This window comes from Oryctolagus cuniculus, chromosome 5, assembly GCF_964237555.1.
Source record: "Oryctolagus cuniculus chromosome 5, mOryCun1.1, whole genome shotgun sequence".
NCBI lineage: Eukaryota > Metazoa > Chordata > Mammalia > Lagomorpha > Leporidae > Oryctolagus > Oryctolagus cuniculus.
Genome location: NC_091436.1, coordinates 152,923,883 through 152,951,427, shown reverse-complemented (window position 1 = coordinate 152,951,427; position 27,545 = coordinate 152,923,883). Strand labels below are relative to the sequence as shown.

Sequence of the window (27,545 nt, the reverse complement as noted above, 5' to 3'; positions counted from 1 at the left end):
TTTGAGAGGCAGAGCTACACAGAGAAGGAGAGACAGAAAGGTCTTCCATCTACTGGTTCACTCCCCAGTTGGCTGCAACAGCTGGAGCTGCACCGATCTGAAGCCAGGAGCCAGGAGCTTCTTCTGGGTCCCCCTGCGGGTGCAGGGGCCCAAGGACTTGGGCCATCTTCTACTGCTTTCCCAAGCCATAGCAGAGAGCTGGATCAGAAGTAGAGCAGCCAGGACTCGAACCGGCGCCCATATGGGATGCCGGCGTGGCAGGCAGAGGATTAACCTACTGCGCCTGCTTGAGTATCTTTTAACTGCCCATTGACTGTCTGCCAATGAATAACATTCAGCCCCGCTGGAATGGGCCTCGAAGCTCACACTGAGGAATATGGAGCCGACTTCGTAGATGGGAGGAAGTTAAAGCAGCAGCCCATCCAGCCTGTGTTCCAGGCAGATGACTCCAGCAGAGCTTGGGGGACAGAACAGAGGCTGGAGATTGCCGGTAAGACTGGCCAGGGGCTCAAATGAAAGACTCCCACGGGAATCCATCCAAATCTGGAGGTGAGGAGAGACGGCCGAGTGCTGGAGAAGTGAGAATGGAACAGATGGGGTTGGCCAGGAGGAAGAGGGAGGATTCTAGGCGGGCCGAAGGGCACATGGCCTTATGTACGCAGATCTGGGACAGAAGATGACAAGCCCGCCTTCCCGGTGAGTGACGCTCCGTGGGAACCCGGGGCAGGTATCGAGCAGGCAGTCAGAATCCCAGGTCTTGTGAGAAAAGCTGAAGCCATGCAGAAACTAGCCTCCAAGTCAGCATTTCTGAGAACAGACGACGTGCGGTGAGACAGTCAGATGCCGGATCTGCGTGCCGTGGGGTGTGAAATCAATATCTTCTGGAGATGGACTGTGGGCCACTGAGGAGGCGCGTGCGTGCTGGGGTACACCCAGTCCCACAAGGCTGGGTGGGAGAGCTACTTCCTGCGATCCTGGCTTGCAGGGCTCAGTGTCCTGAAGGGACATAGGCTCACGTCTTCAGGTGGTCACTCACAGACCTCTCCTTTGTTCTACCCCATGATCCACCTCGTTCAATGGGAAACCTCCACCGTGAACAGAATTCATGTTTGTGAAACGCTGGAAAGCGGACAGCAGCTGACAAAGGACCCGGTGGAACCAAGATAATAAAAACAACCGAGCTCATCTCAGCAGGGCTTTTCCCTGGACTGCAGCCGAGCAGAGACTCGGCAAAGTCTGGAATTCAGTTATGAAAGAAATAAAGCTGCACAACTTTTCACTACGAAAGATACAGCAGTACAAGCCTTGCTGTGTCATCATTTTCCCTTTTGAAAAAGGATGGCGAACGGAACCTCTGTAGCAGTCATAACCCCCGAAGTCGGTACAGAGCTTGGGAGTTTGCCTGCGTTCTGCATGCAATTATTTCACCTGCACATCCACTCTTTGAGCTGAAAAGGAAAAGTTTCATCCCGGTTTTGCTTAGTCACAGATCAAACAGTGGCTCAGCAGGTGACGGGCACCCACACAGGTCACCTGACGGATGGAGGGGAGAGGAAGTGATCCCAGGACATGTGATCCTAACAAGTGGCTTCCTCCCAGGTTCCTCTCCAAGAATTCCTGCCTAGAAAAAATTCACAGCTGCACAAGAGGTTCTCTGGGGATGTGGAGAAAGAACCTCAGGGGGTATCGGGGACAGAGGCGCAGAGGGGAACAAAGCACTCAGTTCTCCTCCAGGGCAGGCCAGGCTTTAGGGCTGGGATGGACCTCACAGCTGCCCCAGTCCAACCCTGTGGTTTCTGAGATAAAGACGCTGAGAGTTGACAGTTCAAGAAAAGTCCATCATCACCAGCAGACCTGCGGTGAGCTGTGGTGTAAAATGCATCAGTTAAAATGGGAAGCAGGAGGGGGCACTGGCCTGGAACAGGAGCAGCAGAGAAGCTGAAGACTGAAATGAAAGTGGTCTGTGAGCGAGTCCAAGGCCAGACACACGTGCTGTTTTGGCTCATTTTCTTGCTAAAGGAAAGGAAAGCACACACAGGCCTCAGGAGTTCTCAAATCCCATTTGATCGTAGTCTTTGCTGTCAAGGAGAATGAACCTCAGACAGAAGGGCAATGCAGTTACTGGAAGGAGAGAGCAGAAACTTCGGTCCTGGGCTGGCCGAGCCACATGCGTGACACTCACAGAAAGCTTTTCGCAAATAAAATCTCTACCATTGCTATTTGAGGGGAACAAAAGGCGGACTTTGGCACACCTGCTGTGTAGGTAAATGCTGAGAGAATAACCCACGAATGCTTAGAAGACAAGCCAGTGGCTGTGAGGACTGAAGGCAATTCTGACCACCCTCTGTGTACCCCCGCAATCACCAGGACACACAGCCGGCGCTGCACCTGCATCTTGATGAGGCTGCTGCCAAAGCTCTCCCAGCGCCTTCATAGGTTGGATGGAAAGAGAGGGCCAGGAAGCAGGGACGGTTAGGGGCATTAGTAGCTCCTTAACTAAATACATGCAAAGACTGCTAATTATTAAGTCGACTCACTGTGGAATGTTCCATGCATCCATTAGAAACATGGAAGGCTGGCGCCGCGGCTCACTAGGCTAATCCTCCGCCTTGCAGCGCCGGCACACCGGGTTCTAGTCCCAGTCAGGGCGCCGGATTCTGTCCCGGTTGCCCCTCTTCCAGGCCCCTCTGCTGTGGCCCGGGAGTGCAGTGGAGGATGGCCCAAGTGCTTGGTCCCTGCACCCAATGGGAGATCAGGATAAGTACCTGGCTCCTGCCTTCAGATCAGTGCGGTGCACCGGCCGCAGCGCTGTCTCTCTCTGTCCACTCTGCCTATCCAAAAAAAAACAAAACAAAACAAAAACAAAAGCAAAAAAAAAGAAACATGGAAAATTGATGAAGGAGACAGTCAAGCAGGAAACCAAAGGAAATGTAATGAAGATAAGAAAAAAATTAATGTGAGAGGATTGATAAGATGATTGTTTGAAAAAAAAAAACAATAAGAGATAACTACAAAATTAATCAAGAGTAAACACACTGCAATGCATTAGAATGGCCAGTGCTGCATAGTAGGCTAAGCCTCTGCCTGTGGGTGAAGCCACTGCCTGGAGCGCTGGCATCCCATATAGGCGCTGGTTCGAGACTTGGGAGCTCCATTTCCGATCCACCTCTCTGCTGTGGTCTAGGAAAGCAGTAGAAGATGGCCTAAGTCCTTGGGCCCCTGCACCTGCATGGCAGACCTAGAAAAAGCTCCTGGCTCCTGGCTTTGGACTGGCCCAGCTCTGGCAGTTGCGGCCATTTGGGGAGTGAACCAGCAGATGAAAGGCCTTTCTTTCTCTCTCTCTCCCTCTCTCTTTCTATAAATCTAACTCTAAATAAATAAATGTATTAGAAATGTATGAGTTAGGTATCAATACAGGAGATGCTAAAAATACTTAATAACAATTTTATAAACTACTTGGAAAAGTAGACTAAGTGGACACTAACTGATGAGAAAAATATAGATTATCAAAATATATATTTCTCAACATAACTCTCTCAAGACTAAACAAAAGAAATCAAATCCCTAGCCAAAAAAAAAAAAAAAAAAAAAAAAAAAATCCCAAAGACGCATCACAAACACACAGCACACAGACAATGCTTTGGGCCCAGATGGCTTCCCAGAGGGTAACAGACAATCTCTAGTATTTGAAAACTGTTCCAGAGAATAGGAAAGGCAAGCTCCCCAGCCAATCATAGGCAGGCAGTATAATTTTTAAACCCAAATCAGATGGACAGTCTAGCCAAGGAAAAAGAAAGACAAATTACAGGCTTCTGATTTACATGGCATCTTTTGGGGAAAAAAAATGGATTTCAAAATGTTTTTGCATTAAAATAAACCTTTTAATTTCATTCTTTTTCTACAAACTTTTTGAGATATCCTATGTGTGCATAGAAGCAAAACTCCTAATAAAATACTAGGAAACAAAGTTTAGCTGTATAGTAAAACAAAGTAAAAATGTCCTAAGTAACAGAGCTATAGCATTACGAAAATCTGTTACTGATGGTGATTAAAGATGCAGATTAAAGGGAAACAATGATCAACCTCAACAACTGATGGGGAAAAAAAAATCAAATAAAACAATCATCTACCGAAAACATTACAAAACTTAAGAAGGCTTTCTCCACTGAGGAAATAATGGCAGACACTGCACCATGCCTACCCAGTATTTATTCTCTTGTTTAATCAGCAGCAACATTGTGACGTATTTACAGTATGGATGTGACCACTTATCTCCCCAGATTCTCTTGCAGCTAGGGATGGAAATGGGTTCATTTCTAGCCAGTAAGATGTAACCAGAAGTGCAGTAGGGCTTCTGGATAAATTCAGATGGCCTGATGAAAAGTACCCCTTTCTTCTGTCTGAAATACTCTTACAAAAACAGTTCATAGGCTTTGCCTGAGAGTGAGCCCAGCACAGTCACCTGGATGATACAGTCATTGCAAAGGTACAAGCAATCGTGTAAGAATCAGTGGGTGAAGAGAGGCACAGAATGAGTAAGAAGAGAGGCAAAATGGCCAGTCCTACTCAAGAGCTCCACTCTGCCTTGAATGGCCTTTGTAAGGTCCCTTAACCAGAAATACCCACAGTGGACTGTGATGTGAGCAACACTAAACTCCAAAATATCATTGCCACAACATCACACAGTTTATGTATAGAGTGGTCAGCATCACCTAATATATTATACGCCCTCCATTTTCTCTATTATGCTCTTTCACAGGGATCCTGGAACATTCTAGCTCCTTCAAAAATAGATTTCTACTCTAAATTTACTCACATGAAGCTCTATTCCCAAAATTTCCTGAAAGCGAAAATTTCAACTGAGGAAATAATTTTTGAGTATGAATTTTTATAACATTAGTTTACTTGCTCCTTAATAAATATGGGTGAGATATCCCCAAATCAAATAGCTAAGAATGATATACAATCAATTTCTGGAGATTTTTTTTCTCTTCCTCTTCCACTGTAGTGTGGGAAATGCAAAACAGCAAGCAAAGGAAAAGCAAGCATAATACTTAACATTGCAGAGCGTTAGTGTTAATAAAATGGAAAGAGTAGCTTTAAAGAACAATACTTGCATTTAATACAGGGCTGTATACTTAAAAAAAGATTTATTTACTTATTTGAAGGCAGTTAGAGAGAGAGAGAGAAGGAGAGAGAGAGGGAAGGAGAGACAGGGGGAGAGAGAGAGATCTTCCATCCCTTGCTCATTCCCCAAATGGACACAACAGCCAACTCTGGGCCAGGTTGAAGCCAGGAGCCAGGAGCATCATTCAGGTCTCCCCTGTGGATAGCAAGGGCTCAAGGACTTGGGCCATCTTCTGTTGTTTCTCCCAGACACATTAGCGGGAACTGGATTGGAATGGGCACTCATATGGGATACTGGCATTGCTGCAGGTGGCGCCTTAACCCTCTGCACCACAGCACCGGCCCCTGGGACTATATATTTTTTCCATGTATTCATCTTGACATCTCAAAGTTGCGACAACGTTTGTTTTTCAGAAACAAATAGGCTCAGGCTCAAACAGAATGGGTGAGCCCAGGGCTGAGTCTCACATCCTGCTTTTTATACTACCATAAAAGGTTAAATTCTGACTGACAACTGTAATATCTTGTTTAAGAGTTTTGAAATACATACTACTGAGTGAAAAAAGAAAATAAGTGGTATATTTTGTCTTTTGTTATCAAAAGTAAATCGTAGGTTAAAATGACTATGGTTTGATCCAAAATTAAATTTCTGTACCTTCTTAGTTTCTTTTCTCCTTTTTTAAAGTTGTGTGCTCTTTGTATTGGCACATATATCTTGGCACAAAGCTCAATGGCAGGACTTTGAGCACTGGCTGCTCCACTTCCAATCCAGCTCCCTGCTAATGCACCTGGGAAAGCGGCAGAGGACGGCCGAGTGCTTGGGCTCCTGCGCCCGTGAGGGAGACCTGGAAGGAGCTCCTGGCTCCCGTCTCAGATTGGCCCAGCTCCTGCTGTTGTGGCCATTTGGGGAGTGAACCAGGGGATGGAAGAGCTCTCTGTCTCTCCTACTTCCTCTGTCTATAACTCTGCTTTTCAAACAAACAAATATTAAAAAAACAAAATACTCAATAGCATTACCATTTTTGGGGCCACTTGACCCTGACCTGTTGTCGTCACTTAACAGAACTTTGCTTTCAAGAATTCTGGAAAAACTCACTAGAGGAGTTAGAAATCAAGCAAAGTAAGTCAAGACAGACTTAGGGTAAACTGATTTAACTCAATCCTAGCAAGAAATCCAATGGTAATATTAAATGATTGTCATCACTAAACATTAGTAACAAAGTAAGCGATGGGGCCGGCGCTGTGGCGTAGCGGGTAAAGTCCCTGCCTGCAGTGCCGGCATCCCATATGGGTGCCAGTTCAAGTCCTGGCTGCCCCACTTCCCATCCAGCTCTCTGCTATGGCCTGGGAAAGCAGAAGATGGCCCAAGTCCTTGGGCCCCTGTACCCATGTGGGAGACCTGGAAGAAGCTCCTGGCTCCTGGCTTTGGATCAGTTAAGTTCTGGCCATTGCAGCCATCTAGGGAGTGAGCCAGTAGATTAAGGATCTCTCTCTCTCTCTCTTTCCGCCTCTGCTTCTCTGTAACTCTGCCTTTCATATAAATAAATAAAATCTTTAAAAACAAAAAGGTAAGCCTTAATCTCCATCTTCTCACCCGAAACCTGTGGTTGGTGGTTCTTGTGTGGCAGCCTCGCCAAGTCATTAGCACTGTGAATCTATAAGCAACCTATTTTCAGTCTCAGCCCCACGGGGAAGCCTACTAACCACATGTCTCAGTTTGCAAAGGCTCTGGGGAGGAGCCAGACCTATTCAGAGCTATGGCTGTCATCCATTCTTTTGGGACCCCCCCTTTGTGCCACAGAGTCCCTAAGAGGGAACAGCCTCCAGGGATGCTGGCCCTGGAACTCCTGGCTTTTCTGCGACAAAAAGAAGTCTCTAGACTATGAGAGGACTTCAAAAAGCCCCTGGGAAAGTGGCACTGAAAGATGTTTATGTTGGTGCCAGAAACTATTGAAATCCATGCTCAGTTTTTCCATAATACACATTTTCCATGAACATTTTGGGAAGATTCCTCAAACGCAAGGATTTCAAGGGTTTTTGTTGTTGTTGCACCAAAATAAACCTATCTCTCGATTCCCTTTTCTGCAAACCTACAGTACTGTAGTGTGCGGACAGAGCTCAGGAAACGCTGCCCCCAAATCTGGCTCTTTGGCAACTGAGAAAACAGGAAAAGTGTCAGGTCACTCTCACCTTCCCCTTTTCAAGCTTTCATTGCAGAGGTGTGGCCAACCCCAGAGGCGGGAGCAGGCTTCTCTCTGAAGACACAGGCGCCAGGGAGGAAGCGGAACCTGCAGCCGTGAGACTTTCCCCCAGGTTACCCCCATCAGTTAGAGCCCAGGTTACCCCCATCAGTTAGAGCCCAGGTTACCCCCATCAGTTAGAGCCCAGGTTACCCCCATCAGTTAGAGCTCAGCCCACTGCCCAGTCACACTTCTTCACGGCTGCTCACTCTCCACTACACCTGAACGTCAGACACAGGCCTCCTGAGCCTTCATGCTGCAGGCTCTCACACACAAAACTAACATCACATAAATCCAGCTGTCTTTCTCCTCGTCAATCTGTGACCCTAGCGAAGGGCGAGGAACGAAATCTTTGCTCCCCTGCACTATTTAGAAGACTCATCCACTGTGACCCTGTCAGAGTCTCCTTCCTTGTTTTGCAAACTACAAAGACAAAAGTACAGAAATTTCTCTTTGTCCATGAGTCACCAACTCAAGGGGAAACTAGAACCATCATTTCACATAGAAATGATACCATTAATGGCTTTCACGTGGAAGGAACCAAACAGAACCACTGACCAGTAACAAACTCAAACTAGAGCACGGGTCAGTGTGCACTTTTCCATAGCTGCAAAGGCCTTTCGCTGGTTTTTAAAATGAGAAGGCCCGGGTGTTCAGCCCAGCAGTTAACAAGTGCGCATCCCACATCCGAGCGCTCAGTGTGGTTCCTGGCTCTGCTCCTGCTCTTGTTTCCTGTTAATACGCACCCCACCCCGCTTCCCCTCTGCTGAGGAGTGAGAGGCCCACGTCCTCTCTGGTTCTTGTCTTCTCTTTTCTTTGTAGCCAAATTGAGGCAGCAGGTGATGGTACCTGTCACCGACATGGAAGACCTGCACTGGGCTCCTAGCTCCGGGCTTCAGCCCTGGTCTAGCCCCAGCCACTGAGGGTGCTTGGGGAGTCAACCAGTGCATGGAAGATATTCTCATTCTCATTATTCTCATTCTCTCTCTCTCTCTCTCTCTCCCTCCCTCCCTCCCTCTCTCCCTTCCTCCCTCCCTCCCTCCCTCCCTCCCTCCCTCCCTGTATCTCAAAAAATAAAAAAAAGCATATTCCTCAAAGATTATGTAGTGAAGCGTGAAAAAAAGTTAAAATCAAGTAAATTGGAAAACAATGAATGAGAGTTTTGCTTGTGTTGTTCAAAAAACTGTCATTTTGATAGCATTCTGTGAAGCTATTCCGATTCAGACAAGGGAAGTAAACCAAACACAATTAAAGCCTGATCGAAATAAAATGAGTAAATTATTGATGAAGTAGGCAAGTTGTGGTGACATGCATCCCGCTACGTGCCCAGCATCACTCTTACAGAGCAGAAACACTGTGAGCGCCTACCACATTCTCAACCATACTGAGCACTGAGCATACTGCCACAGATAATAAATCACAGGCCTGCCTACACAGAACTCAGAGACAAGGAAAAACTGAGAAAGTAACGCATGGCAACAGCTGCAAAGGAGTAAACATCGGGCACTGGAGGAGCCAGGGCCTCCACCGAGGGTTGTTCAGGCTGCGCACAGTGAACAACTCGTCTGCGAGAACAATCCTCTCTCCACTCATGCCAACAGCTTGGTGGCAGCACAGAGACAGGAAGCACAGGGCTTCCTGGGAGAAGTCTCATCTCAGTGGAGACAGCGGTTATGGAAATCCAGGAGGCGGGGCGGTCATGAGCCAGGGCTGCAGGATTTGAGGATCGGAGCCCAGGACGAGAGGCAGGGACGGCTCACCCAGGTGAAGAGCAGGTGACCAGGACCGCAGCTACGGTTCTGACGCTCCCCGGGAGCAGGGGCTACAGAAGGAAGGGGGGGTTTCCAGGGCAAGAAAGGCTCTCAATTTTGAATCTGTTGAGCCCAACATGCTCTAGGGCACGCAAGTGCAGGAAGCAAGTGAGTGCCCGAAAATCCAGAGTTCAGCCGCGAAGGGTGCAGTCAACCACACAGAGCCCCAGACCACGGCTCAGACAACATCACCCGGCAGCAAGTGAAACACTTCAAGGCCAGATAGAGGAAAAGTGGAAAGATGGGCAGAAAAGAGGGGGACGGCTCAGACCCAGGGGAAATCACCTCTCCAGAGCTCTCTGCACCAAGGAAGTGCTGAGTCATTAAGAAAGATGACTGACAGCCGAAGAGAAGCCCCAAGATCGGTCCAGGAGGGACCTGGGCAGGGCAGTCTCCAGGGTGGGGGCGGGGGTACAGATGGAAGACTCTGGTGGGTTGTAGAGGAAGAAAGACAAAAGAAGAAGAAGCTTGGCTCTAAAGGAAAGAGAAGACAAGAACCAGTGGGGATGTGGGTCTCTCGCTCCTCACCACATCATCCAGTTCCTACCAGAGGAGAGAGGGTGGGATGCTGAGCCACACCTGGGGCCCACGAGGGCCCATGCTGTACACGTGAGTCTGCAGGCGCCACGCGGGGGCTGTGGCAGGCGGCCAGAGCACGGAAGCTGGAGGCAGTACGTGCACGTACCCCAACACCAAAACGCCCAATCACAAACTCTTGGGCAGTTATTTCAAATCTTTTCACCCAGACACTGCAAGACGTAGCTGATTTCTCCCACCCACATGCCTGCCATCTCTCTATGAGCTCCCAAGGGCAGCTCCGTTGTGACAAGGTGGCCGCTTCTCAGGCTGTCCCCTCCAAGAGCACCAAGTGGAGCCGGTGGTGTGCACATCCCACGGAGGGAGGCTCTGGTCTCCTCCTCTGCAAGCCTTCCCAGGGTGCCGAGCGTGGTGGCCATCCTCCCCGGCTCCCTCCCACCTCTGAGGAGGGAGTGACCTCAGCGCCCACCTACCGCGGCTTGGCTGGGCTGCTGCTTCTTGTTCCGTTTTGGCCGTAACTTGGTAAAGTGCTCCAGCTTCTTCCCCTCTTCGGAGGGCAACTCGGAGATGAACCCTGAGCTTCGCTTCTCGGGTCTGACGCACGGGAAAGGCGGGTCTTCGATGTGGATGGGCACCTCTTCCAGGGCTTTATCCAAATCAAACTCCATCTCTGAAACACAAACAAAGCCCCAGGCTGATGCTCAACTCACAGGCACCGATCATACACGCCCAAAAGTTAACTTTAAATCAGGAACAGTGACTACCTGTTCACGTAGCACCTAATCCTTTGTCAATGTTTCCCCACAGTGTCCCTAAGAAACGGCCCCCAAGGCTGAGGCAGTCCCTGCCACAGTGTTCCCCGGCCACCAGGACGGCTGTTAGCAAAATACTCACCAAAGGCCCTGGACACGGGCCGCAGCATTCGGCTGTGGATGCTCTTCCTCTTGGACTTAGGAGTCATCTAGCAATAGAAATAAATACATACAGCACTGACACAGGCAGTTACAGCAAGCATGCCTCTCAAACCTCAGAAACATTCTGGACCAACTGCTTAAACTCAGTACTTGTTTCCTCTCTTTGCCGGTGGCTTGGGATCCTCCGCCAGCCTGCAACTGCAAAGACTGGGCTGATAACATTTTAATTTCAAATGATTCCACGAACTTCTTTCTTTCCTCCCCCAGCCTAGACAAAAACCTATTTATAGAGCAGAAAAGAACAATGATAGAGAATTTAATTCCACACTGTATACCAGGTAAAGAAGGTCTGAAGAACAGAATTCAAAGACTGAAATGCAGTCCCCAAAAAGTTGAAAGCACGGTTATTCACCATTCTCATTGTGGACTATCACCGCAACATCAAAGTAAGCAACCGCAACCATGAACTCTGGGTGGCACTTCGACAATTGAGGTGCTTTAACTCTTTGTTTCACAGTTTGTCGCCAAGACTGGGATCATTTCATTACGAACAAAGGGCAAATGGGGAAAAGTGAGTTTACGAGCCCCCATCTGCGGACACTCCTCAGGAAGAGCACCTTAAATGATGAAATCCAAACCCAGAACAAGGCCAAAACACGCGGGCGTCTTTCTGGCATTAGTATCAACTGCTGACTGCATCACATCCTATTCACCCGCAAGAGGATCCCACAGATGTCAAAGCCACAGGGATTCGTCATCATCACAAATAAACTCAAGGATGAAACCAAATCACAAAGACCGAGGCTCAAGCTGTCAGGAGGAGCCGTGCCAGGGAGAAAACCCAGTGATGAGGGAGAGCCCGGCACCCTTGCTACCATACCAACCATTATCAACAGCCAGCTGCATGGACTTTAGCACTGTTTAAACTGCTTTGATACAGGCAACTGGCATGTGTGTAAACTCAGAGCAGAATGGAACTGATAGAACTGAGCGGGATACTTTCACTGAATAGGTCAGTCTCTAAGACTGTCTCATGAAACATTTTCTGCTTTATAGGAGAAACAACTTGACAGTCCGGACAATTATGCCAGTTCTAATAATAACGTCCCTTTGTTCTTATTTATTGACAAGAGAAAAGGAGAGACAAAATAATGAGAACTATATTTAAGTCCAGAATGGTTTTCCAGAGATACAAAATGAATTTGCTAATTTGGTTCTTCCAAAGGCAGACTTTCTGAAGATTATCTACGTATAAAGCAACAGGCGCTGTGGGCTCAATAAAAACAGTCAACACAATACAACTGGAAAGGAATCCAGTTTGAATGCATTTCTTTCCAAAACTGGCCTTGCAGCTGGCTGAAGAAGTTCCTGGCCTATCTTATCTACTTACAAGTGAAACCTCTGAAAATAATTAAGTCTCAGGAGACATAAACTACCAAAATAAATACTATGCATGGTCATGAAAAATTCTTTCAATATTCTAGCTACCTTGTGCAAAAACTTGGTATTTACAGGGATCAAAAAATAGCTTGGGATATAATTTCCATCAACTGCATTTAGACAGTCACAAATAAATAGGAAAGAAGCTTTAATATGCATGAACTAAAGATGTCTTCCAATATTATTTCCCTGTAACTCATGATTGGATTTTATAGAAAGGGTATTCCTAGGTAAAAACACACTGGCTCAAGTTTCTCTCTCAAAATCTTTTCAAAAATGTCAAATGCATGAAATTTATGACTTTTAAAATACATAAGAACTTTTTAAATGTGAAAAGGAATATAGGTAAGAGAATAAATATAACATAAAATACATGTAGAAAGAAATCCATTTACAAATTGATGTCCATCTGTAAAGGGATCATTCAGCTCGACCTATTTTTTTTAAAAAGATTTATTTATTTATTTATTTATTTATTCGAAGGGCAGAGTTGCAGACAGGGAGAGGCAGAGAGAGAGAGATCTTCCATCTGCTGGTTCACTCCCCAAATTGCCACAATGGCCAAGGCTGGGCCAGGCCAAAGCCAGGGGCCAGGAGCTTCATCCAGGTCTCCCACATGGGTGCACAGGCCCAAGCACTCAAGCCATCTTCTGCTGTTTTCCCAGGCATAGTAGCAGGGAGCTAGATAGGAAATGGAGCAGCCGGCACTCAAGTCAGTGCCCATATCAGATGCTGGCGCTGCAGGCTGTGGCTTTACCCAGTATGTCACAGTGCTGGCCCCTCAACCAACTTTTAGAGACATATTAAGAGACAAACTCATCAGAATTTTTGATGGTTGATACTGATCAGAGGGGAACTAATTTCTTCCTTTTGATCTTGTTTTCCTATGTCTCAAAACCTAGTATACAAAGCTTGACGGTCATAAAAATGCATTCCAAAGCATTTCACTGATTTCCTGTGTTCTTTACAAACACAAATAACCTTTTATTGCATTTCCCATAAAACTCTTCCACTGTCTTTATCATATCTGTGAGTCCTCGAGTCTTACCATGTTTGGACAAAGCCCATGGACTTTTGCTAAAAGGGAGAACTTGACTTCAGGCCAGTGGCTACAGTTGGTATTAAGAATGCAATCCTTTTTTTTTTTTTTTTTTTTTTTAAATATCTTCCTCATGGAGTTTAAGTGTAACAACAAAGAGGGGGAAAATAAATTGTTATTTCAAAATTTCCCTTGGAATTTTGTATTTCTGTAGTTTTGCATAAAATACAGACTTCTTAGCGCACCCTTACAGACTTAATCCTACAATCCCACAGCTGTAAATATAAAGCAAGAGGAAATGTAGGAGTGACTACGATCGTGCACCTCTGTGTATGTTTAAGAGCGAGTTCTCGATGCTTCTCTAGAAATCTGGTTTGCCTGCACTCCTCACAGCTTCCGGGCTGATGCACCAGCATCCGGCAGAAACCCTGCCCTCACCATTGCCTTCGCCATCATTAGCTCTTTCCCCCTTTCGGACCAAAAGGAGCCGTTTATTTTCTCAGACTGTTCCTCAGTCCTCTTGAACTTCCTCAGACATGTCAGTGCTGAAGTTTCCTCTGAGTCGGGGAAATCCCAGGTCAGAGGAAGAGGATGGCGAACCCAGCAGAGGCCTTTGTGTGAATCATGCCACGGTTCACACGGTGAACGGGAAGCCTATACCAAATTAACTTATCTTGGAAAATGCATTGTGTGAGTAGACGCTAAATGTTGAGTCCCACATCCTGAACACAGATGAGGAAGAATGTGTTCAATCTTTATTTTAAAAAGTAATGTTGGACCACAACTCCAAACACAGACTACTTCTTCATTCCAACATCACAAACCATCCACAAGCCCCTCCCACGGCACACGGTGAGAACTAGCTCCAAGGCTCCATTTCTAAGACTCCAAAAGCAGCACCAACTCCTACCGCACTCTGAACTCTTCACATTTGATCCAACTGTTTATACCAAATTTAAAACGATTCTGCCCATAGCTGAAAGGAGATAGGTCCACTTGTATTGCAATTTAAAGACCAAAGTTGGAACCTCATAGACAATGCAATATCTTTTCCTATCAAATATACTTTAACAATGTACTTCATAGGCATGCTAATCCTTGTAAGAATGAGAGTTCAATTGCTTATGCTGCCACAAAATAGGATGAGGTGCTTTCCCTGTTTGCTGTGCCAAGTTTGTGCAAATAATAATAAATAATACTCTCATACTCAAGAACTCGTAATTACTATCTACCAGAGTTGTAAAAAAAACTAGTACTGAGAGGCAGATTAGAAAAAAAAAACACATTCCAGTACAAGAAGCAAATCATGATGCTGACTTTTTACCATCCTGGACCTGAAACAAGTAATATGATAAGAATCAGGAAAGAAAAAGTTGGAAGTTTAAGTAATCACATAATTTATCATCGTCATTATTATTATTATGCGAACGGCATAAGCACTTTTCCCCTTCTGGAATGTTCAGCATTTAAATGTTCCCCCTCTTCAATGTTCAACACTCTCTTGCTTTTAGGCACACGGCTGGGATATTTTAAATTCATCACTGGTTTTGTTGGCTGAACCACCTTGCAAAATGTAATCTTGTCTCTAAACCGCTGCCTGTTTCATTCATGATCCACAGATGGGTGACCACACTAATCTCCCGGGAGCCCAGCCAGGCAGCGCGGAAGCAAATGGAGCATGAGAATGTCAACCAGAACAGCCAGAAACTGCAGAGCCACCAAAAATACTTACACTTGTACAGCAGAGAGTCTCCATGCAGCAAAAAGAAAGGAAAAAAACATGAATGGAAGAGAGACAAAGCACCAGCATTACTAAGAAGGGGGAGGGACAGAGACCATTCACAAAGAAACAGGAAAGTTTAGATACATCCAAAGCTGTCACAGCAAAGGAAAAGGCAAGAGTGAGGCTCAAATTTTAGTTTTAAAGCATCCAGCATAGCTTGTTTTTAGCAGAAGCACAATTATAGCTTGGAAAAAAAAAAGCACAGAAATTTTTCACGCAGATACCATCTCTTTTGCTACATGGGTACAAAGTGCCATTTGCCAACCCCACAAGGCACGGATTCCACTGGAGGATGGGGACATCATTGGCTGCAAAGACCCAAGGTGGATGGAACACCGGCTGGGTCCTGGAAAACCCTGTGCAAGTTGTGGTGCTTGGGCTACAGGTAGTCCCACAGACAAAGCGGGACCGTGTACTAGTGGGACTGTGTATTACGGCGTGGACAGGCGTCCTTTCTGGGGTTGCCTTCATCATTCTGGGCTCCTTGTTGCATTTTAGGAGCAAGAGTTCTACAGTCTCCTGCCCTCTCCGGCTTTTCAGGGAAGGGTTAGATCTGGCACAGAGTAATCGAGGACTGAGGACACCTTATACCTTCCTGGGAATTTAGGTCACTTTACATTTTACATAACTCACTGTTAAAACGCCATTAGTCATCATTAACAGTTGTTGGGGCATCTTCTTTTTTCTGGGATTTTAGGGAAGAATGTTTAGAAACAAAACCCCGCAATTCTAGTTATCAACACGTCAGTCTTGGGAAAGCATAGTGTGGGGGCGCTGGAAGAATGCTTTCCAGAAACACTGAAAACACCCGTGCCGAAGGCACGCGCTCCTGCTTGATGCTTACTACTTATCCAAGTTCTTTTTTATTCGGCTAATTGTTCTCACTATACAGCGGGTTTAATCTCTGCACACAAGTGCTTGATTCTCTTAAGCATTCCCCAACCACTGCCACCATTGTCATCCACAGCACCTGCTTCTCAGGAAGGCTTCTGGTAATGTCTGACAGTGTCTCAGCCTCCAGACTCCGAATTTCACACTTTATTAGGCAATTTTCTTCAAATAAGACTTGTTTTATGATCCAGTAAATTAGCATGAAAACAGCCTTGCTGAACGAAAGGGAAAAAAAAAGTAAAAAAAATATATTTTCAAGATTTCTTGGATTTCCCGATACACAGACACCTGCCCTGTCTGAACACGCAGCCTCCCGGAAGCTTCTGTCGAAGGTGTGACTATGGATACACACGTAACAGAGATACTGCCAATGGTGAAGCCCCAGAGATATGCTTAGGCTTTCCTCCTTTTGGTGAAAGGTTAACGAACATCACAAGCACTCTGTCCCAAGGATCCACCCAAGATCATCATCAGTGAGGGTGAAGAACCTTTCAATAGGTTTGACTTTTAAACTGACAGGCACGCAAAAAAGCCCCTACAAGGTGGGAAACCATGGCAACAGGCAGCTCAACTTTGCAATGGAAGGAGGATTCGTTCATCCCTCGCCCCTCTCCTCCTGTACATCTTCTGGGACTCATTTAGGCTACAACAATCCACAGGAGGGAAGGGGTGGACAGAGGCCACTGTCCCTCACGAGTATGTCTGACACTCACAGCCCTGGCTGCAAATCCTGCCTCTGCCCCTTCCCAGGGAGTGAGACTCTGGTGAGCGTTTGTGCCAAGTCAGGCCTCAATTTTCCAGTCTGTAAAATAAACTGTTGTAAGGAGTAAACTAGCAAATGAGCACACAGTGCAAGGCGCAGTACCTGACACGGCTACGCTAAGCTCACCTTGGGCAGGTCTGCGGGAGAGCCCTGTCCTGTGAACTAGGTTACATAATTTAGTATCTCCTACTGGAGTTCCAGGTGAGTCAGTGCTAAAAGAGGACCACCACGTAGTGGTTCTTAAATTATTTAGAACCTCAAAGAGCTAGCCAAATCGTACTTTCACGTGTGTGGTTTAAATAGCAATTCTCGGGCATTCCTGCATTCCTATTTTTGAACGGCGGAGGCGGTTTAAAGCTTGGGGCTCTTTCTGCAGCGACAGCTGGGCAGCCTCCCCACAACACCAGGAAGGGAAGGCACCTGCAGCCGTAACTCTGAGAAAGCAGCCGTACATCGCTGGGCCCCGGGAGGCACGGTCTGCAGAGATCCGGCCGTGTGCCACCCTGCTCCCGAACACACCATGAAATCTGCCCTTCGCATCAAATTCATTAACTTTCCTATGCAGAGCACCGGTTACACCGGAATCACGAGGTGAAGAGAGACACACTCAGAGAGAAGCCCTGATGAGGGGCTCTTAGATCACGGAACCTTCTATTTTGACATGAAAATGGCCCATTTCCCTATTTTCTGCGTCTGTACAATTTTCTTGATGCAAGAAAGTTGAAGTTATATCTTCCTAATTTTATTATGTTTTCTATAGGAAATAACTCATTTTTTATTCCTGTTTCTTATCTTGCAGTTGATGTAAGAGTGGGATTTCTAACTTGAATGCTCTTTAAAAACCACAGATAATTTGTTTTTCTTAGCAACTGTCCAGAGAATGGAATTATCTGGTACTGACTTTAAGCAAATATCTTATGACAGAAGCATGTAACAGGGCTGCTGGCATGAAGCATATGTATTAATCAAGGTCAGATACATGTCCCTGGGGCACTGTAATAAAAAAGGGGAATGTAAGTACCTATTGCATTGTTGGGCACACGGTTACTCCCATAGCCATATATGAATAGCATTTTAATGTTTCACTGTGAAAGAACAAACAAACCCCCTGAGCATTATACCTAAAAGGGCCATGTTAAGTCTAAATCTTTGGAAAATCCATGTTACAATGGAAAACAAGAATACGGAGGAGATTTAAACACCCTTTCCCAGATGGCCATCACAGCTCAGTGGCTTCATGTGTGTCATTAAAATCAGCCTCAAATACTTCTTGTGACACATCTGCTCTCTCCATAGACTACTGGTGGCATAAAGATGACAAAAATCAATGGTTAACAACAAATCAACCAACACCACCAACGAAAACCAGAGAAAATCCTGTAATAAGTTGTTTTACATTTTTTAAACAACTTGAGCCCAGTAAAGTATAGGGTACCAGGCAATAAGCAGCTTGGGTGATTTCACAGCCTGGTGACCTGGGATTCTGGCTGGAGGGCTGCAGTAATCAGTCTGAAGTCAGTAGGGCTGGTTCTCGCTAATTTATAGTCACAGACCAAGTGGTTCAAATCTCATGGACTCCTGAGCTCTTCTGAGACTGGGTCGTGAAATCCTTTATCCTAACTCTTCAACTCCAAATAGAATCTTGGGTAAAGATGGCTGACCACTAAACCTCTGTGAAACTTGGTCTGGCTTGGAAATGAAGATCTTTGTCATGGTTAGTTTAGCTCCTTTTAACTACCGTCCCTTCTAAATGAATTTGCAAGTGCGATTCTCCAAGAGAATGGATTCTCACGGAGTCCTCTAAATTACTGCTGCATCATTTCCACAGTTACCTTCTCCTAACTTCAGCTCATCATTCTTTCAAATACCCTCCATTTCACCTATGAGAAAATCTGTCAAAAACACTGCAATATGATTTGTCATTTTTTTCACCAACTTTGATCTCATGTTAAGATGAACTAAGGATTTACAGCTAAGCTACAGTGAGAAGTGGGGAGTACATTTTCTATCAAACACCTTTCTCATCTACCACTAAGAGGGCATTATTTTATAACAAAACAAGAATGGTTTGCAGAGCATTTGGGCACAGTCACTTATGTATTGTGCTGATTTACTCTCTCATTGACGTTCTCAAATACTAAAGTTTCAACATCAGGTAAGTGCATACTGGTGGCCAAGTCATTCAGTGACCTGGTGAGCACAGACCATGCAGCGCACAACAGGAAGCATTACTCCAGTTTTGTCACAGTCACGACAGAGAATGCCCTGCAACCTTTTGTAGGAAAAAGCAACTATGCCCACGCTGAATTGAAAACAGCTCAGATCTGGCTAGGTGGTCTTCTCTTTGGGCAAGAGAAATGATCACGTATCTCAATTTGGATACCCAAATGCTAGGTCTAACACTTACAGCACTCGTCCCCAAATGAAGGTCCTACCTTTAATCAGCAAACAAATAGAGAACCACAGAATTACAGCACTGGGGCTGATCTGATCCCTGAGTCAGCTGCAACTTCCTCATATTTATTTTTTTTCTTCTTACCTCTGTTCACTCAGCTTTAATTTTTGATTTCTATTGCATTAATTTAATCTTTAATATTAATTTGGCACCCAAAACAGCTTCTCAAAGAACACAAATAAACCCAACACATGCATTTATAAAACATTATGTAATCTAGATTAGGATCTTAGGATCTATGTTAAAGAAAACTCCTTTCAGCTGTACCTGGAGCATGGATGTAATTTTTTGGTCTAGTTTTCTAGTGTGGTTTTCGATATAAAATTTTGCCTGATTTTCTTCAGCATATACATCAAAGGCCAAAGCTAAAAAACGATTTTCTTTACATTTTGATGTTAAGAGACAGGCTTGGATAGAAATTTGGTTTCAGCCCTGAGAGACCAGAAAATCCTAAACACACATTTCAGCGGTGTCAGTGATTTCTTCGAGGAATGTTTGGGGAAACTGATTTGGACAGGCCAGCTCCACTCTCGGAACTCCTGCCTTGGTAAGCCTTGACTCGGGACATCTGGTGAACCCTCAGATTGTATCAGACAAGAAGGAAAACCGTCACACCGAGAGCCAGGGCAAGAAGCACCCGTGACTGCACTGGGACTGACCACGTGTCCCATGAGTGGACAGCTTCCAGAGGCAGAGCCATGTGTCCCTGGGCTGCTACCAGCTCAGGCACCAGAGGTATGGCTTGACTACCATAGGTTAGAATCCCCCTCAATCCACTGGGAAAGAATCCGCCATGGTCATAAGGACACCACCCACGGAACCCGCAGTGCAACCTCTCAGGACACAGGCTCTTCCCACTCCTACTGGCCTGTGCTTTTCTTTCTGGTCACCCAGACCTACCTCAAGACCAGGAATCCAGCCAAATGGGACATGGGTAGGGGCACCAGATCTCTATGGGATTGGGGACCCTGGATGTGGCTACTCCTTGTCTAGCGCTATGCTATGGGAAAGTATGTTGACTAGCCAAGTTCTGGGATGCACAAGTGGGAGCAAGTACAGTGGCTTGACCGAGGCAATCATTCACACTTGTCCAGGGCCCCAGAGCCACAGCCACAATTCCCTACTGGGCAGGCACCTCAACCTCAGCAAACATCAGAAACTACTAATGTCTCTGTCCCTGCTAAGACCTGCTCCTCATCCTGGTCACCTGAAAAATAAGCGGTCAACAGGCAAACCTTGCAGTGACACCTACACTCTGTGTGACAAGGTTCACAGCGTCCCCTCCAGCCTCCTCACCTGACCCTCCCTCCTGTCCTCGGTGCCCACTGTACCCTAATCCACGACAGCTCCTCCGATTACAACGTTGTCTCGCACCCCTACAGGCCTCACACATGCCGCTGTCTCCTGTAACTGCACTGACTCATCCCCCCCGCCCCCCCCCCAGCTGACTTCTTCAAATGCCATCACTCACTGTACCAACAGTTACTGAGGGCCTTCTGGGTCAGGCCGGGGGCTTGAAACCTTCTTCTGGAAGGCCTTCCTGGACAACACCCCTGCCCCAGCTGGCTGGGACACTCCGCCTCCATATTTCCATAGCAACCTGCCTACCTCTCCCACGTCTAACTTGCCTCTTTAATACTGGACAACCACCTTAATCAAAAAATGAGATGAGGCTCAAATAGAAAGACAAGCTTTTTTTTTTCTTAATGAGTAAATTAAAATAAAGGGGAAAAATGAAGCCTGAATTAAATTGGAATCCAACAAACCATACTTCTGCAGGCTCAGAAGAGCTCTTAGACTTCGGACTTTCTCAGTTGACTATACCAGAATAAGGCAAAAGCCACACCATAGCTTAGCTAGGAGGTACAAAGCAGACTGCTCTAAACTTCCATTGCTACAGCCTGCAACTTATTCTGTATGTATTTGTAATGATGGGGATAAAATAAACAGTGAGCACAAACAGCACCTATATTGGGGAGGGGGTGCTGGTGCTGTGGCACAGCAGGTTAAGCCACGGCCTGCAGTGCCAGCATCCCACATGGGAGCTGGTTCGAGACCCAGCTGGCTCCACTTCTGATCCAGCTCCCTGCTAATGTGCCTGGGAAAGCAGCGGCAGATGGTCCAAGTACCACCCATATGGGAAACCTGGAAGAAGCTACTGCCTCCTGGCTTCAGCCTGGCACATTTGGGGAGTGAACCAGCTGATGGAAGCTCTCTCTCTAACTCTGATTTTCAAATAAATACATCTTTTTTTAAAATATAGCACATATGAGAATGTATTAAGGATATTTATTAAAGTAGTCATTAATGGAAACCAAGGACATAAAACAAAAGCCCCCTTCAGTAAAAGCGATTCCATGAGGCTCAGAACGGCAGGAGAAAGGGTGACTCCATCAGGCAGAGATCTTTCCAGGGCACCCTCTTCTCTCCCCACATCTCTGCTCAGTGCCACCCCACCCCCCACTCCAGGGCAGGGGGAAGAATAAGAGCAATGCAAGGAGCTGCTCCGTGCCCAGGACTGTGGGAAGACTGAAGCACAGCAGGTGGATGACGATGGTAGGTAAGTTTCTCAAACCTTGTAAACTGTGGCCCATTGTAAGAAATATGATTTCATGCCATACCCCGCATGTCTAAATAACTGGAACAAACACTTGGCATAATTGGCTACTTTATGTTTTACTCCGGATCAGTTCTGTTGTTGCTGTTTCTAACCCTGGTCATAAAATACACTGATCTCAGGACTGCCTAGTGTGCTGCCACCTGAGGGTTGAAAGATGATGCCTCTACGAACTCCAGCCTTTCTAATGACCCCATTTCAGGCAAACTCACATACAGGATGTGCACAACGTGATGCCCTGTGATCGCCAGAAGCAGCCCTGCCACTTCTGCCCTCAACCAAGTGAGCAGGATGGGTCGCATCTGAGTTCATTCCCCTTCCTTTCCTAGCAAGAAGCCAAGAACATGGGGTCCTCAGTGGATCCACAACAAACATCGCTCAAAGAACGAAGGCTCCTCCTTGCTTCAGGGGGACTTCTCACTGCTCATCACTACTTCAGATGTCAGAACATACAGCCCGCCTGCCTCTGCCTCCGGGTTCCTTCTTCCAGCCTCTTCTACCGCATCCCTTGGGGAACAAGTCCTCTTTAGAAACCTACCATAGTAGTGGAAAACTTGGAATTTTCTGACATGAGAAAGGTCGTTGAAGCAAATGTCACTGGGATCCAGGGAAAACGTGAGGTTTCCAGGGTTGGAAAGTGAGGCAGGTTTAGAGGAACTTTTTTTTTTTTTTTTTGACAGGCAGAGTGGACAGTGAGAGAGAGAGAGACAGAGAGAAAGGTCTTCCTTTGTCGTTGGTTCACCCTCCAATGGCCGCTGTGGCCAGCGCACCACGCTGATCCGAAAGCAGGAGCCAGGTGCTTCTCCTGGTCTCCCATGCGGGTGCAGGGCCCAAGGACTTGGGACATCCTCCACTGCACTCCCGGGCCACAGCAGAGAGCTGGCCTGGAAGAGGGGCAACCGGGACAGAATCCGGCGCCCCAACCGGGACTAGAACCCGGTGTGCCGGTGCCGCAAGGCGGAGGATTAGCCTATTCAGCTGCGGTGCCAGCTGGAACTGTCTTGTTTACCCACTGGCCCTACTATACTATCCCCAGCAGTCACTAAACCCATGATTACTCAAAAAGGACTTATTTTGGACCTCATTAAAATTTCTTCTCAAGAAAGTATAAGAATATTCCTAAGTCATCTACACACAGGCAATAAATCAGATGGTTTCTCTTACAAATCTGCGGGCTATTAGAGTTACTCGCTTAATTTAGTTCATGAAGGAAGATCAAATGCCCTTTTCCAATTATCCTGTTCCAAGTCATTTGGTGGAAGGGATTTATTAAGTCCTCCCCCTTCTCTTCCATTGAAACTTGGTTTCCGCAGACACTTCTGTCATCCACAGGGGAAAGATGCAGGGTTCTTGCTCCCAGCAAAGACAGCAGAGAGAAAGAAGTCAGAGGGATTTCTTCTGAGGTCTCCCCTGTCCCCTGGGAGGCTCATGCAGGCCATCAATACTCACCTTAGGCCCCACATATGGGCCGTGTCTCTGAGGAGCTCCTGGCTTAAGGGGCCCACACCAGTTAAATATCAGAAGACTGAGGAGGATCAGGTCCCGCAGGAATGAAGGACTCTCTAAGAATGTGGCGTATGCTGTTAGCAGGTTCACATAAGACTGTCCCCGAAATTATTAGAAACTCTGAGGACAATATTCAGTTTCATTGGACTCAATACTGTACTATATGCAGTTTGAAATTTTCAAATTTAGAAAAGAGGCGTTTTTCACAGACAGCTTCCTAAAAAAAGGTTAAAAAGTTCCATCTTCATTTTACAAATTGATAGCAGTAAGAAAGGGACATTACTGCAGCTCAATTCACAATGGTTAAGACATGGAATCAACCCAAATGCCTATCAACTGAAGACTGGATGAAGAAATTATGGGATATGTACACCATTGAATACTACACAGCAGTAAACAAAATGAAATGCGGTCATTTGCAACAAAATGGATGAATCTGAAAAACATCATGCTTAGTGAAATAAGCCAGTCCCAAAGGGACAAATAGCATATGTTCTCACTGACCTGTGATAACTAATAGAGCACCAAAAAGGCAATCAGTAGAAGTAAAATTGACACTCTGAGAAGCAGTGACTTGAACAGCCCTTGTCTTGACTGTTAAGGAACAGTTTTTTTTTTTTTTTAATACTATTTGTTGAACCCTTTACTTAACAGAGTTAATCATGTGTGTATAAAGTTAATTGAAAATAGATCTTAGTAAAAAATAACAGTGGGAATAAGAGAGAGAGAGGAGAAAGATGGCTGGAAGTGTGGGTGGGAGGGTAGGCACAGTGGGAAGAATCACCATGTTCCTAAAGTTGCAATTATGAAGTGTATGAAGTTTGCAACTATAAAGCTGTATAGCTCTGCATACATTCCTATGGACTTACTTCTAAGGGGACAGGTTAAAAACTTGCCATGGGATCCCAAATCCCCTTAAGCTGGGTGATAAAAATTCCATCTTAAGTGTCAAGCTGATCATATAGATAGGATTAAGTGCTAAAGCGATAAGTAGGATTAAGTGTCTGATAATAATAATAAAATTAAAAAGGAGTGGATGCTCCAACAAGGAAGCAGTCCACACAGTAGGCTCATAGAATGACAATCACTTTAAATAGCACTCTGACCTCAGAATCAGACCTTAAGGCATTCTGGTCTGGCTGAAAAGCCCACAAGCCCACAAGAGTATTCCAGGCATGGAAAGCCAAGACCTCTGTGGGTTAGACTCCAGTGGAAAGTAGTAGTCATCAAAGAAGGATATACTTTTCTCTGAAGGGAGGAGAGAACTTCCACTTTGTATATGGCCTTATCTATATATTGATGGAGTTTGTGGATTCAAAAGGCTTCCATAGCCTAGGCAGCTCATTTCAAAAGCCTCGGGTGATCACTGATGTCATACAAAGATAATTAATTGTTAAATTAACAACAGGAGTCATTATGCACGAACCTCTCATATAGGACCTCTGTCCTCAATGAGTTGTATTATGAGAGTTAAAACTTGTTTTTAAAGATTTACTTTGTTTTAGTGTATTAACTGGAGGATATTCTTAAGTCTCATAAGTTTTAGTTATGCCTATGTGTCCAATTCCAGTGCTTGTTTTCTTAGGTGCTCCCTTAATTAATGATAAAACTTGTTCTCAAGGATTTACTTTCTTTTAATGTATTAAGTGGAGGATGTGCTTATGTTTCATAAGTTATAGTTATGTCTAAGTGTAGGCAAAAGATGTATTATTCTTGGGTGCTTCTTTAAAGTTAATTAAGTTTCTAGAAAAAAAAAAAGAGATAAAATTAACTTGGAGTTGCAATGACTTTGAACAGCCCTTGTCTCAACTGCTGAACAGTTTTTTGGTGCGTTTGTTTTTTTTTTCATGCAAACTGTTGAACTTTTTACTTAGTATAGAGTTGGTCTTCTGTGTATAAAGTTAATTAAAAATGAATCTTAGCGGAGAATGTGGCAGGGAATGGGAGAGGGAGGAGGAGGAGGGGTAGGAGTGTGGGTGTGAGGGCGGACAGGTGGGAAGAATCACTATATTCCTAAAGTTGTACTTATGAAATGCATGAATTTTGTATTCCTTAAATAAAAGGTTTCTTTGAGGAAAAAAAGGGACATTACAGAACAAATTTATAAGAGGAAACTAGAAATCATGACTTGGTCAATCTTTTGTATAATATCAATATTAGTGTAACTAATTTGCAATGAGATATATTGACCTAACAATAGACTTGGCCACACTGTGACTAGATTTGTTCAATCAATAACTGTTGGCACTTAAAAATAAAATAAAGCAATGTGTTTAAAAAACATGATATTTTAACCAAGCCAAAAAGAACTTTGCTGAATTTCAGTCTGTACCAAAAAGCCTGAAAATTATATATTGAAATTTGAATTTTAATTTAATGGAAAATAATTGCCATTTTGTTGCTGAAGACAGGATTCACAAAGATGTATTTATTCTGTAAGAATTCAAGGCTTTCAAAATTCTTTTCCTAGGAAACAGCAGTCAGCAGAGGAACTGCTCCTCGCACGAGAATCTTCTGATTTAAAACTAGCATGACACTCATTAAGATAATTGAAAGCACTGCATACAATTAATAAGCTCACTCTGCCTAAGGAGCTGACGCTCTCTCCTCAGCCTCCTGGCACACTACCCCAAGGCCCAAACTTCCGGTCATCTTAAAAGACAGCTGACTAGATTTGGTGCCAAACTCAATATTTAGAGATAACTAATCATTAGCATGGGAACTGCACGTCTTCATAACCCAGGAATGAGTGAGAAACCAAAGTTGAAAGATGTAGTTCCAAACACTGATTTCCCAGGAGCACCTGACTGCAGGGAAGATCACATGTCTGTGTATGGGCGGTAAAGACCCTAAAGAAACACACGCTTCAGCCTGGAAGACATACACAGGAAAGCTAACTAACCACTGTCACCGACATGCAAGCCACAAGTGGGGAAATTCACTTCCAACAACTGGGTAACGACTGAGCATGACACAAGCTTCTACTGTGGTTCCACAACACCATCTCTTTCATTTGTGCTTCTGTTCACATTTTATTTGAGATTATTACACAGCTATTTTACAGAAATCAACACAGTCTAAATCTAACACAGTTTCTTTCTGAGGACAAGAAATATACCATAGATAAACTCTATACACTGATTCTAGCAGATTGGCTCAGCACACACCACTACCAAACTGCCTGACTTTGGTTAACCCTGGGGAACCTTGGACAAGTTACTTAACCTTTCTTTGCCTCAGTTCATTCATCTGTCAACTACAAGATATTAATAAGACTTAGTCATTCACAGGTTGCTAGGAGAATTCAACTGGTTAACTGTTGCAAAGAGATTAGTGACCAGCGTGTCACAGATACTAAGTGTTCAATAAATGAGACAAGACTTTTAAGTCTTTTCATTTTCTGCCCTGGAGCTAACAGGATGTGAGAATCATTGAGGCCGGGGCTTGGACAGAATCTGAAAGCCCCATAGGTCACTCTCATGGTTCTTGTTCCTTCCCCCATCACATCCCACCAGTGAGCTAGCTTACCTGTTAGTTTCTTTGTAGTTGAAGGAAAAAGATAACTTCTCTGATAGGAGACAAAGAGCTTTCCCCCTTTCCGACAGTTTAAGGGGAACAGCCTCATTCTTTATGAAATCAAGGTTGATTGGAGGCATCAGTACCCCAGCAGGTAACAGGCTCCATCGACTCCCTCCACCATCTCACTTCAGCTCTCACTTAGCTAGAGCATAACTTTAACAGGTGCTCACTAAAAAATGAATTTCCTTCAAAGAAATCAATTGTATAGATCATTGTGTCCATCTCCAGAAATGTAATCATTAAACTTAATTAATATAAATTTCTGCTGAATGTATGCTCTTAACCTTCCCCAGTTCACCTGGAACCACTGGTTGTTCACAGAGACTTAAGCTCTGAAATGGAATTGCCTTTGGACCAGGGAGAAATGGAAGAAACCATGAAAATTAGAAATCCAGGGACAAGCAAAAAAAAAAAAAAAAAAAAAAAAAAAAGTCCAGAATCTCTAAGATAGTTAAGAAAGGTTGAAAAATGGGTTTAGCAGATGCCATAAAGAACCTGAACAGAAAATGCCAGGACCTGTTAGCAACTCTATACCTGTAACCAGAAGGACTATGATGTGCCAAAGCCACTTTGGAATTCATGCTTTCTTTGAAAGAGAAAGCGTCACAGTGTTTGGGTTATAAATAAACAATTTAGGTACTGGTAAAGTTGTATCATCACCCAAACCAATCCAACTCCATAATGCTCTAGCTCCCTCTGTGGTACGGCTTCTACCTGCCACTGGCTCCAATCCCCCATGGGCAAGGTTTCTCATGAATTCTTATGCCCTTGCGCACCTGGTAATGTTCTAATTCCCTGGTGCAGCGGAAATGCAGCCAAGGGAAATGCGGGCACTCAGAGAAC

At 45.1% G+C, this 27,545-nt stretch overlaps 1 protein-coding gene across 9 annotated transcripts in view; it reads right to left on the bottom strand.

Moving 5' to 3' along the window:
* The window catches only part of CARMIL1 (capping protein regulator and myosin 1 linker 1), a 317,796-nt gene that overhangs the window by 23,833 nt on the left and 266,418 nt on the right, over positions 1–27,545 (bottom strand). For all 9 annotated transcript variants that reach the window (XM_051855017.2, XM_051855018.2, XM_051855021.2 and 6 more), the window contains 2 exons: positions 10,610–10,676; positions 10,189–10,385 (listed from right to left, as the gene is read on the bottom strand). In XM_051855017.2, coding sequence (XP_051710977.2) covers positions 10,189–10,385; positions 10,610–10,676 — 264 coding nt within the window. The remainder of the gene's footprint in view (positions 1–10,188; positions 10,386–10,609; positions 10,677–27,545) is intronic.